General features: G+C 36.2%; 1 protein-coding gene across 7 annotated transcripts in view; it reads right to left on the bottom strand.

Annotated features, from left to right (window-relative positions):
• The window catches only part of Clcn3 (chloride voltage-gated channel 3), a 61,563-nt gene that overhangs the window by 23,073 nt on the left and 24,814 nt on the right, over positions 1 to 13,676 (bottom strand). For 6 of the 7 annotated variants that reach the window (XM_048330861.1, XM_048330864.1, XM_048330863.1 and 3 more), the window contains 4 exons: positions 6,803 to 6,960; positions 5,201 to 5,300; positions 3,505 to 3,692; positions 2,304 to 2,426 (listed from right to left, as the gene is read on the bottom strand). In XM_048330861.1, the coding sequence (XP_048186818.1) occupies positions 2,304 to 2,426; positions 3,505 to 3,692; positions 5,201 to 5,300; positions 6,803 to 6,960 (569 nt within the window). Of the gene's footprint in view, positions 1 to 2,303; positions 2,427 to 3,504; positions 3,693 to 5,200; positions 5,315 to 5,415; positions 5,550 to 6,802; positions 6,961 to 13,676 lie in introns of those variants that run through there. The other variant, XM_048330866.1, reaches the window with a different exon arrangement.

The raw sequence follows: 13,676 nt of genomic DNA, 5'->3' as shown, positions 1-13,676 counted from the left end.
TGAGGATAGAGGTTCAAAGCCAGCCTGGGAAGTAAAGCCCATGAGGCTCTTATCTCCAATTAACTACCAGAAAACTGGAAGTGGCAGAGCACTAGCCTTGTGCTGAAGAGCTCAGGGACAGCACCCAGGCCCAGAATTCAAGCCCCATGACCACCACCAATAACAACAAAATATAATAAGAGGCTAAGTTAAACACAGATATGTCTTGCAAGGCTTATAATTATATTAGCAAAAAAGGCAAATTTGAATATTTTGTTGTAGAAATAAATATAATATTTTAGATATGTATCAAACTGTGTTACAAAGATGTTATGCCTTCTAGGGTATTATAATTAAATGTTGTTCTACCTATCAAGAAAGATGAATGGAAAGTGCTAAGAACTGAACAATGTTGATCTTACTAAGCTGGGTACTGGTGGCTGCTCATGCCGGTAATCCTAGCTACTCAGAAGGCTGAGATCTAAGGATCACAGTTGGAAGCTAGAAAAGGCTGTGGAAATGGTGCTAAAGCTCAAGTGGTAGAGCACTAGCCATGAGCCCAAAGAAGCTGGGAGAGCAGCCAAGCCAAGTTCAAGCCCCAGGATCAGCCAAAAGTATGTATATATAGCTTTAATATAGCTTTAAAAATCACTAAAATTTAGATTTTAAGAATATACTACATGGGGATGGGAATATGGCCTAGTGGTAGAGTGCTTGCCTCATATGCATGAACCCCTGGACCTCGATTCCTCAGCACCATATACATAGAAAACCTGGAAGTGGTGCTGTGGCTCAAGTGGCAGAGTGCTAGCCTCTACCACTAAGCAAAAAGAAGCCAGAGACAGTGCTTAGGCCCTGAGTTCAAGCCCCAGGATTGGCAAAAAAACAAACAATAACAAAAAAGAATACACTACAGAAAAGCTGATATAGAAAACTGAAGATGGGAAACAAATTAGCTCAAGTCTGAGTATAATCCTCCCTTAAAACAAAAACAAACAGTACGGGCTGGGGATATAGCCTAGTGGCAAGAGTGCCTGCCTCGGATATACGAGGCCCTAGGTTCGATTCCCCAGCACCACATATACAGAAAACGGCCAGAAGCGGCGCTGTGGCTCAAGTGGCAGAGTGCTAGCCTTGAGCGGGAAGAAGCCAGGGACAGTGCTCAGGTCCTGAGTCCAAGGCCCAGGACTGGCCAAAAAAAAAAAAACAGTACAAGAAATGTACCCAAGGCCTAATGTATGAACCTGTAACCTCTCTGTACATCACTTTGACAATGAATAAGAAAAAAAAAAAAAAAAACTCAAAGTTGAGAGCCAGTGGCTTGTCCCTGTACACTTAGCTACTCAGGAGTCTGAAATCTCAGGATGGAAATCCAACCCAGGAACTAAATTCCTTATGTCTAAAAAGCTGCTAAAAAGGTCAGATGCAGAGCTATATAGAGTTAGAGAACCAGCCTTGACCAAAAACACTCAAGAGAAATGTCTAGGCTCTGAGTTCAAGCTTCAGGAGCACCATACGTGTGTGTGCGTGCACACACACACACACATCACACCCCTCAAAAGTTTATACTATAGACCTACTGTGATCACATAGTTTATTAGACTATAAAATAACCTATTTCAAGAATTTGTAACTTACTTAAGTTAATTGAATATAGCTCAGATAACAAAGATTAATTAAAATCAAGGTCATAACAGTAAAACACCAATATTTTCTCAAAGAACTTTAGGTCACACTATATTTTTCTAGGCTTTTGATGTCTATGTTTTGTGATAATTTACTCAATTCTGTGCTAAATTAGTGAGAAGAATGTTTAAAAAAAATCAACCTCCACAACAAATGATGAAATAATCTGGGGGAAGAATTATTTTTCAATGATGTCTATAACCAGTTCCTATGTTGTTTGTTTTAGCAATATTGGTGCTTAAACTCAGGACCTTGAGTTTGCCAAGCAGATGCTCTATCACCTGACCCACCTTTGTGGGGGGGGGGGGTTGTTTGTTTTTGTTTTATTTGAGATGAATTCTCAATCCTCCTCTTTACACTTCCTACACAGCTACATGACAGGTGTAAGGCTACTGCACCAAGCATTTTATTGGCTGAGATAAAGTCCCATGAACTTTTTGTCTACGCTGTCTTTAACCTTGATCTTTTTGGTCTCTGCTTCACAAGTGAGTCAGTTATAGGCATGAATCATTGCACCTGAATCAGTTTACCATTTTACAGATAACAAACCAAATATCCACTCTAAGAGAAAAAAATTTCCTCCTAATAAAAAAATCACTACAAATATTGTTCATGATATTAAGTATTGCATGGCTTACCTCTGGAATGCCTGACCCACAGGCATACGGAGCAAATACCTTTACTAGTGATACTGCAAGAAAAGCAAAACTCAAGGCCCAGAAGATATACATTATATAGTTCATGATGTAAGAACCAGGACCCTAAAAAACAAGAGCAGTTTAAGAATATGAGCTTAATTTACAGTACATTCTAAAGCAAGTACTTCCCACACAAGCAACTAGTGTATACTGGAGTAGAAGGGCAGGGTCTGGCTATATTATCTGGACTAGCCTTGAACTAGCCTTGAACTCCTAAGCTCAAGTGATCATCTTGCTTCAGCCACCCAAGCAGCTGGGGCCAAAGACATGTGGCACATCTAACTGGGTAAAGTGACTAAAAATCTCCTGTTTTGTTCTCAGTAAAAACTGAGTTAAATATCCACGTCGAATGCAAAAATTTATCTCATTTAATCATTTTCCTATTTTTTCTGATCCCTAAGTTTTGTTACCAAGATATTTCCATTATACTTCAATCTCTGCCTACAACTTTTTGGGAATAGTTAATGAAGACAAAATCAGATCGGTACTCCATTTCCTTCCAATCCAATTCTTATAAACATCATTAAATTGAATTCAATAAGCTAGGTAAGAAACAGCACATTGCAGGTCTTACCAGAAAACACTCCTCGTAGCTCTAAGTTCATCTATAATAAGTATTTAAAAATATAACCATCCATATGGGACTATATGTAATCACCTAAAATCCAGAATGTTAATACATAACATCACAGTAATAAGAAAATCAAATGCTATCGCGCCTCAAAGAAAATCTTAAATGACTCAACACATCTCTACTCTCTTACAATGTTTATTTTACCAAGTCTTTAACAATCTAATAATTCTTATTTCCTAGTAGTGATCTTTAGGTTAAATCATTCTAATAACTTCATATTAAGTTTATATCTATTTACAATGATCTATATCTATTTACATCCTACTGCAATGATTATCACTTTTCTTCTACCACAACTCACAATAAATGTGTGGGTTTATGCAAGTAACTTATGTATGACCACATGCTTTAATACAAAAGCTGCTTAAAGCATACTTTCCATTATACCCTATTATACAACTTTTCTTTAATGCATGGTCCAGTCATCTAATATGTAATTAGTTCTTTAGGTGAATTGGAATAATTTTGCTACATCAATCAACTCGTCTTGAGCAAAGCAAGACTTACCTCTGCTTGACCTATGATTAATTCGGCCCACGTTTTCCATTGGGGGCATTTATCTCGCTCTTCAAATGTTGTTTCATTAGATCCCCAACAACACTGTTCATGGTTGTACCACAGTGCACTAAGACATATGCCCTCCTTTAGGTCAGTCATCCAATCAGCAGCAATGTCTATTAATCCAGCCAATGCCCCTGTAAAAATGTGTTGGAGAGAGTCCAAAACAAAAAGTCTACTTTGGGGGTAGTAAAGTTAAGAGGCTAACCTAAAGTAGAAAACTTTCTATAAAGGTTTAAGTTGTAATTAAATACATATTGTTTATTTTATATTCTTTCATTGAAACTAAAATCCAAGCACATCATTCAAATTCCATGTAATTACAAAAGGGAAGGAAAGAAGGAAAGGAAGGAAGGATGGGAGGGAGGGAGGGAGGGAGGGAGGGAGGGAGGGAGGGAGGGAGGGAGAGGGAAGGCAAAGAGGAGGAGGTTGTCAGAGGGTGACAAATCTGGATACTTAAGTCAAGATTTTTAAATAGCCTGTTTCAATCCAGAATATAATTAATGTGATGTCAGCTTAATTAAAATTTGGTATCCATTAAAAAGTTAAGCTCATAGCATTCATTAATTACAAATAACAAAAGGCCAAGATTATTTTACTGACAAAATACCAATGAGCACAAAAATTCATGGTTAAATCTGGATTATTCCTATCCTATGAAAACATCAATGGCTTACACATAGAAGACCATAACATTCTTATGCAGGCCAATTAGTTATCAATACTTTTCTTTATTCCCCAAAATATACAATTTTTTAATTTTTCTGGATGTACTTTTCAAACAATGAAAGTCAAAGTTACCAAAGCAGTCCTTAATATCTGTTTTCAGATCCTCAAATTTCTTTTGCTTTCCTGCTGGGCCTGGTGCTTGTACTCAAGGCCTAAGCACTGTCCCTGGGGTTCTGTGCTCAAAACTAGTGCTGTATCACTTGAGCCACTGCTCCCCTCCTGGTTTTTGGTGATTATTTGGAGATGAGTCTCACAGACTTTCTTACCTGGACTGGCTTTGAACTTTGAACCTTAGATCTCAGCCTCCTGAATAGCTAGAATTATAGGTGTGAGCCACTGGCACCCAGTGCTCAACTATTTCTTTAAGTCCCAAATGAAGAAGTGATTCTGTGGCCATGGTATTGTGCAGTGATTAAAGAACTCATCTCTTACACTAACTTGCTGAAACTCAAACCCTGGCTGAGCCATTATATGTGACTGTAGCTAAGTTACTTCTCTTGTGCTTTAATCCCTTCATCTGTAAGGGTTATAATTAGAGTATTTATGCTATAAGATTGTCATGAGGTTTAAGTACCTATAAAATTTTTAGAATGCTACATGACTCATAGGAAGTACTCAATAAGTATTAGATATTACGATGCTAAAAATACTTTATTGACCATCTGACTCAAGTCACTTGTTCTGTGGCAGCTGAACCCAGAAAGATGACTCAAGATGGATCCACACTCAAAAGTGAAAACCAAATCTAGACTATGAAAGCCTCTTGTCTCCTAGTCTTCTATTTAGGAAGATTTTTCGAGGAAGAGAAACAAAATAGCTGGGAGAGGGGAGGAAAAACTGAGGAGAAGGAAAGAGAACTGTTTATACTTCTCTTAACTAAACACATAAATAAAGTGGTGTTCAAGTTTTTCTTTACCTGATGCCAATCCTGTAAGTGTCACTACTAACCATCCTGACCACGCATCGTATAAACTTTTTGTCATTTCCCATGCTGATTCCTTTTTTTTGCTGTTGATCTGAAATTAGAAATGTGTATGCTTAACAGTACAAGAAATGTATCCAATGCCTAACGTATGAAACTGTAACCTCTCTGTACATCAATTTTATAATAAAAACTTTTTTTTTAAAAATGTGTATGCTTCACTTTTCATATGATGAATAGAAACCACAATTCTAGAACCTAGCATTTCTTTCCCAGTTATCATACAAAGAACACAGTATCTTCTGATTAATTCTAAAATTAAGTGAACTGGAACTACTGGGAAAAGTGAATTAGGGGCAAAATCACTTGTCATATAGATGACAAGATTTGTCCAGAAATCTACATTTTTAATAAGAACCTCAAGATGTGAGTAGAGAATATCCACAAACTATATAAAAATCTAATCTAAACTATTTGAAACTGAATCAAATTCAAACTTTAACTGGTATATATTGGTATCTTTTATACTTGTAGAAGATGATAAAGCTGGAAATGTCTGCAATTCCTTGGTCCTAGTAGTTAAGTAAATTATAATTTTTAGAACAATAAGTAACCATAAATATCTATATATGCAATGTAGAATAATCAAGTGACCAAGGATCCCCAAAAGTTGTAGGGTTAAGTAATCAGATGTGGAGAGTTCCAATCCTATCAACAGAGTCGGGACTCTCTTCACTGTAAGACAGAAGTACCCTCAACTGATGGTAGTGTAAGTAGTCAGGAGATTATCAGTAAGATAATAAATTAGATGCAGGTTTCATTCCACTAAAACAAAGGCAAATCTTGCCTTCCTTACTAAGAACACATTTCTAAGCCAATCCATAACAAGTACAGGTCTCTTGTGGTAATAGAATTTTTGTTTTAAAAGCAGTATTCTCTACCTTGGACTTCAATGCTCAAATATCCTGTAGTAAGACTATAAATAGAATGACCTGGTCTATTTCAAGCACATGATCTATTTGAAGCCACAGACCCTATTAAAAAGGCATAGTAAGTTTTAAGTTGTATGAGGCGATTTGATTCTTTCTAGACTGTAAGCATCCAAATACTGAAATGAACCATTTTTAGAATTAGTGGTAGGTTGTTTCTTTTCAAAATGATTAAATTCCCAGTTGCTTTTCTTCAATAAAATAGCTATAGTGTTTAATTAAACATGATAATGAAGTCATTTTCTGACTGTCTCTGCCATTCTCTTCACACCACTACTTACACACCACCGATAGTTTAACAAGTACTTGTAAAAAGATATGTCTGTGAGCGTGTTCATTCATCACTGCTGCTTAGAGAAATGAAAATCATCTAAAATATTGTCAATAAAGCATACTGGTTAAATAAAACTCAATATACATTGTATGTAATGAAAAAATACATAGCAATTAAAAGAATAAAATACATGCAGTGTTATGAAGGACAAGAGCAATATGGCTAAAAGTATGCTGCTTATCAAAGATAAAAATGGAGAAATAAATCATGAAACAAAAAAAATACACATTTTCAACATATGGTGTGTGTAACAAAAGGTACTGAAACACTTACCCGCCTGTGCCTTTCTCTATCTTTACATTTCTCGCGCACCCAGTCAATAGTGTGGAAGTCATCATATGTACCAACGCCTGGAATGGGCTCATCCAACAGGTCCAGTAAGTGAGTGGAACTATTGATGCTACCTCCATTTGTCATTGTATAGTGAGTTCCTGCATAGCAAAAAGGGAAAGTGTGCACACTTTATGAGACAGCAGTGAGTTTTGCAGAAATAATTATTACTTGAAATGATTTCAAAATAGAAGAAATGTTGGAAAAAATTATCCAAAATATAGAACTAAAGAAAAAGATAATTTATATCCTTTTCAATGCATTAGTTATCAACAAGCAGCCTGTCTCACTGTACTTGATGTTCTGAGAAATTTTTGTGCGACTTACCACTTAACAAAGAAAAGTTAGAAAACAAATTGTAGAAGACTATAAATTGAATAAGAAGATTTTTCCTCCTGGAAAGTGAAAACAGAATCTGTCTTGTGGGAAAATTGTGGGCAAACCACAACTCCCCAAAGTGTGTGGGTGCTGTGTAAGAAATGTCTTTCCTTCACAGACTGTACAATTCAGACTCACACATTCTCCTTTCATTCATCAAACTCGATCCCTCATTGGAGCTAAATAAGCTTTGTGCACATGTTCATAATATATTTTATGAATAAACAGACTTAAAGAAGGTTCTACAAAGGATGTTGGATGATAATTCAAGAAAAATACAGATACAGTTTAAATAAGAAAAAACTGAAATTCAAAAAATACCAATCAAATGTACATTATCACTTTTTTTCCCTTTAATACTAGCAACTGAACCCATGACCTTGCCAGCACTAGTCAAGTTCTTCCCACTTGAACTATGTACCCAGTTCCTGATATCACTTGGGAGGTCCCAACAACATTGGTGAATTTCCAAACTACTTGCAGCATAAAGATAAATAGAAACATGTGTTATATTAGAAACTTGGTATTAGAAAAGTAGTGGTAGAGTGCTAGCCTTGAGCACAAAAAGGTTCAGGGACAATGCCCAGGCCCTGAATTCAATAACCCCACAACTGGCCAAAAAAGGACATGTAAACATATAAATAAAAATTTGAATATAAATCCAATATCATTTTTATGAGATTGAAAAACTGCCCAAAGCACATACGGTTCTCTCAGCACACATTCCTTCTTCTCTAGACTGATACTTCAAAGGGTTGATAATTACTAAACACTAACATGGTTTTTTTTTAAAACTTTATACATGAAGGAAGCTCTAGAACATGAAGAGGTCTTCAAGATGAAATAAGGTGGTCAAACCACAGCTTCCTGGAAATAATCTTTTTCTTTGTCATGAAAACGCTTCTTATTGTGGATTTTCCTCACTTAAAAATGACAGGATGTCCCCTGGTCTTCTTGTGTCAATACAGATGCAGCTCTCCTCAGTTAAGACAGACTGGAGATGTAGTAGAATACTTTCTGGATGCAAAGATAAAGGTTTGATTTTTGTCTTGACTAATGGCCAAATAAAAAGAAATGCAATGCAGAATACAATGTTTCAGTATTATCATTTGTGACTTTCAAATTAAAGCATAATATGGAACCCATTCAAAAGATAATCATGAAAACAAGTACTTTTGAGTTGAGATGAATTTTTGGGTTTCAAAAATCTAAGTAAAAGGGCTTAGAATTTCTGCAACAATCCAGATAAAGAATCAAGTTTCACTTAGCTACATGAAGCATGTTGAGGGAGGAAAGAGAACAAGGTAACAAGAAAGTTACAATGACGTTTTAATAGTTAAACTGGCAATTCACTGACTTTAGCCTTTTACCATACTAGCACACTTATTCATAAGCTGTTTTTATTTTTCCTTTATACATTCCAAAAGCTACTTAATGTCATTAAATGAACGTTGTGTGTACTTAATGTCATTAAATGAACATTGCATCATTTTTGGTGACTTCAGGTTGCTGTATTTGTATAACTTATTATAAAAAGTTACAAACTTTACAAAAAATTATAATTTGACTAAACCTTTAGGTTGATTTGTCATTACAAACAGTACTTGAAATATGTATATCTGCTTAGTCATCTTCCTTTCCAAGTAATTTTTAATGTTGTTGTTCTTGTTCTTAATTTTTTTCCCAACCTCACTCCAGATATTCAATGTTAGTAAATTGGTATATCTCCAGACTTAAAATAACCAAATTATCCTCTAGACTCAGCTTACGGTTGTTATTTGTGTAATGGGCCCCTATTGCTTTTGCTCACTTAGTAATTTTTTTTTCCTTCTTTCAGCTGGATTATTTTAAGGAAGCACTTATTCCCTCATAGTTGCAGTCTTGGTGAGGGGGTCGCTCAAGTTATTCTCCTGAGCCAAGAAGAAAAAAGGGATCTGGGCAGAGAGTGTAGCTCAGTGGTAAAACATGTGGCTAGCATGAGTCAGGTCTGGGATTGTTTGATACCTAGCCCTGGGAAAGAAAAGGGAAAAGTGGCAAGATAGGACCCAAGATAGACCAATCAAAACTCTGCTGGGTATATGAACCCCTGGGATAAAGATTCACTTTAACATCTGGGCCTTCAAAAGAATATAAGATAGCTCCTGTAATCCAGAGCTCAGATTTTAGATGATAAGAAAGTATGAGCCAAAAGTTTCTCAAAACTAAGACAAGAAAAAAAAAAAATCAAAAACTTTTCTAAAGGCCTGACCCTCAGGCCAATTACTGCTGGGCTACTGTCTAATTGTACATTCTTCCGGCTGAGAAACATTAATAAAAGAGACTGGAAAAAAGATCACTTTCCTTCAGCGTGGCTTGGTAGAAAAATTCCATGACCTTAATGAACTCTGAGGTTAGAAAGATCTAGAGTCAAATTCCACCCCTGTCACCTATTACTTCTGTGATCTAGCCCAAGTTACTTATTTACCTCCTTGACTGGACCTAATTTTGTCATCAGAATTAAAATCATCTTTCCTATGGAGAGGTAAGACATGACCTAGTTTCAGACTAATAATAGCAACTAAAACTTATTGACTATTTATCATATACCACACCTTGTTCTTAACAGTTATATGTAACAGATCATTTAATCTTTACAACTTTCTGGGAAAGCTTTTATTATCTCTAAAGAAATATGCTTGGGGTCAAAATGCTAGTGGAAACAGGGACACAAACTCAAGCTGTCAGTACCACTATGTAACAGCACCTAAAACTAATTTCATGGTTGGCTTATATTATTTGAAGGTATGTAGGTTCTTTCCTCCAACACTAGACTAAGAACAATTACATAGTGCCTGCTTTTCAAACACATATGCACATGCACACCACTTATGGACATGTGTTGCAACCCTACCTTTCACCATCACTATCCTTCCCATGCCTTTGGGTCCAGGCACCAGACTACTTTCCTGTAGTGTGTAAAATGCCGCAGTAAAACTACATATTGCAATAACCGTCATGGGCACTGCTTTGCTCCTAGCACTCACAAATCTAAGCTTTGAGAGAAGACTATAATAATACACATCCATGTTAGCCCTTGGATTAGTTCAGGTTCATCTTCACAACAGGCAATCTACCATTTACCACAAGCAGAGCAGATCACCCCAGGTGAATAGTTAGAAATTGGATTTTAAAGTTTTTGACTGTGACCACAGCAAAACGACTTCCCATTGACATAGCACACAGATATGTATCTAAAAAAACCGAGGTCCGTAAACAATACTTACTACTGGATAAGTAGTGATAGTGACAGGTTACTTCATTTTTTTTTTTAATTTTGCTTTCTTTTTTTCAAATACTGGTCAGAACCCAATCAAATTCATGACCAATATATTAAAACCTAAGGTTTGGTCGGGCACCTGTGGTTCTCAGAAGACTGAGATCCACAGAAGTATGGTCTAGGGCCAGGCCTGGAAGAAAAGTCTGTGAGACTCCATCTCCAAGGTAACCAACAAAAAGCTAGGCTAGAAGTGTCCCTCAAGTGGTAGAGTGCTAGCAGAGCAAGCAAACATAAGACCTTGAGTTCAAATCCTAGTAGTGAAAAAAAAAAAAAGAGTCTGACAAATACTGAAGTAGAGAATAAGAAACATTTATGCAATTATCTGCTTTTCCCATAAACACAAATCTTTGCATTCTCATCCACTAGCCATCAACATACAGGCACTAAGCTAAATTAAAAAGGAAAGAAAACTGGATTGCTGCATTTTAAACTGCGTTTTTAAAAAATAAATCTCCTAGTCATTTTGGTACAGCCTAGGACTTTTCTCAAAGGACAACATTCAAATAATTCTTCCATGAAAAAAGTAGGCATACAGTTATCTAAAAGACTTACTTCTTACTTAGGACATCTGGAGTTAACCTCCAAAAACTGGAGAGGAGTGATGCTTACCATTTAAATTCATAGGACAGATCCCTAGTGTACCAGACACATAAAGTACATACTTTTCAAAAATTATGGAAGAAGGAGCTGGGAATATGGCCTAGTGGCAAGAGTGCTTGCCTCCTACACATGACGCTCTCAGTTCGATTCCCCAGCACCACATATATGGAAAACGGCCAGAAGGGGTGCTGTGGCCCAGGTGGCAGAGTGCTAGCCTTGAGCGGGAAGAAGCCAGGGATGGTGCTCAGGCCCTGAGTCCAAGGCCCAGGACTGGCCAAAAAAAAAAATGGAAGAAGATAAGTAGCAATCCAACATTCCAAGTATTCCCTGACAACTGAGATACTTCTGTCTATTAAGAACAGAAAGTCTAATGTTCAATATGTATATATTTTTGCCTCCTGCGAATTTACTGATAAGGAATGGACATTCTGATAAAGGAGGGGAAAGTAAATGTTAGAAGGTGATAGGGAAGTCCAGAAAGTTAGAGGACTCCCAAATCAAAGATTAGAAAAGCAATGGCCATAATAGTGTCCTAACATTCTAGGTTAATTATGTAGCAGCTGGATAAGTGAACAGTGTAGATGAAATGCGTGGTTCTTACATTTTTCTCAGCCATCTACAATCACATTTAACTACTTAAACTGCAAAGAAGTAAAACTTAAAACTAAGTCATAGAAGCTAAGTGTATACACACACCAGTCAATAGCAATGCTGAGCTCATGATTCAATTCAATGCAATTCTTCTCTGTTCTGATACCACCTGAAAATAAAAGGTCATATCCTTAGGTACATCTGCTAAAGTGGATATTATGACATATGTATACTTGAAGATGAATTCAACATTCACTTATAATCTCTCTAGTATAGAACGATCATATTTTACATGATGTAAATTACAAAATTTGCCAAAGAAAACTAAAGTAAAACCATATCTTGATCTAACTGAAGTGATAAAGAACTAAAAAAACAACTCTACAAACTAAGTATATGTTGATTACAAAACAACAAAATATTTTTAATAATTTAAGCTATCAATCTCTTGTGTAACAGACTTCCATTAGGGAAAATAAACAAAATTATAACCCCAGTAAATGTGGCCAAGTAAATGTGGTATTTTGATATATAAAGCATGACAAGCAGGATATGATAAAAATTAAATCATAGGAGGGCTAGCAGAGTGGTTCAAGTGGTACAGCAACTAACTAGCAAGAAAAAGATCCCTGAGTTCAAACCCCAATACTGCCAAAAAATAAAAAGCAAAAATAAAATTAAGCTGGGTGCCTGTGGCTCACACCTGTAATCTTAAATACTCAGAAAGCTGAGTTCTGAGGAGACCCAGAGTCCAGGAGACTTTTACCTCCAATAAACTACCGAAAAAACAGGAAGTGGAACTGTGGCTCAAGTGGTAGAAAGCTAGTCTTGGGCAAAAAGAAACTTAGGTACAGTATCCAGGCCCTGAGTTCAATCCCCAGGACCAGCACAAAAATAAAGCAAACAAATGATATATTAATAATAATATATCAGTTATTTCTAGAAAATAAAACTAAACATGGTAGTATGATGGAAATCTTAAGATTAAAATATTTGGATGCTGTAGACAAAATAAAAACTATAAATTTATATGCCAAGACAATTCTGAAATAAGTTTAAAATGGAAATACAGAAAGTTTTTTTTTAATTTATAGACATTTAAATGGATTAATTTTTAATAAGACATTTAACTTTCTGGTTGGATTTTTTAAAAGTGAGGATAATAAAAGCATAATAAAAACTTGAATCCTGGGGCTGGGAATATGGCCTAGTGGCAAGAGTGCTTGCCTCCTACACATGAAGCTCTCAGTTCAATTCCCCAGCACCACATATATGGAAAACGGCCAGAAGGGGTGCTGTGGCTCAGGTGGCAGAGTGCTAGCCTTGAGTGGGAAGAAGCCAGGGACAGTGCTCAGGCCCTGAGTCCAAGGCCCAGGACTGGCCAAAAAAAAAAAAAAACTTGAATCCTAAATTCATTTTGCAGGAAGCCTACAGAATGTCTCTATGGCATGAAGAATACTTGAAATATTAAATTTCCAAATAATGTACAAAAAAATACCCTCACAAATGATACTTCAGGGGAGTTTAGAAAAATGAGCATATTCATCTGCTATATTAAAAAAAAAAGAGTTTATTTAAATATACCTACCTTCCTTTACTACCCCCTTTACTAGTCCATAATAAAACCATTCTGTTAGTTCTGATGCAACAAAACTAATGATGGACCAACACAGTAGGCACACACCTACTATCTAAATGGCTCTGACTCATTTTATTCTTTCTACCTTGAATATCCTGTCAAATTACCCTTGTGTGCTTGAGAAGAGCCTACTTTAAAAAGCAATTGCCAAATGAGACTTTTCTCTTCCTCTAGTAAAGTCACACACATGCACAAAAAAATGTACTGTAAGGACTACAGAAATTTATTAATTTCCTCTGCAGTTTGTTTCAATGTTTTCAATCTAAGAAGTTTATCTTTCTGGATAGATTGTA

This window comes from Perognathus longimembris, chromosome 21, assembly GCF_023159225.1.
Source record: "Perognathus longimembris pacificus isolate PPM17 chromosome 21, ASM2315922v1, whole genome shotgun sequence".
Classification (NCBI taxonomy): Eukaryota; Metazoa; Chordata; class Mammalia; order Rodentia; family Heteromyidae; genus Perognathus; species Perognathus longimembris.
Note: the sequence above shows the minus strand (reverse complement) of the source record. Positions and strands in the feature narration are given on the sequence as shown.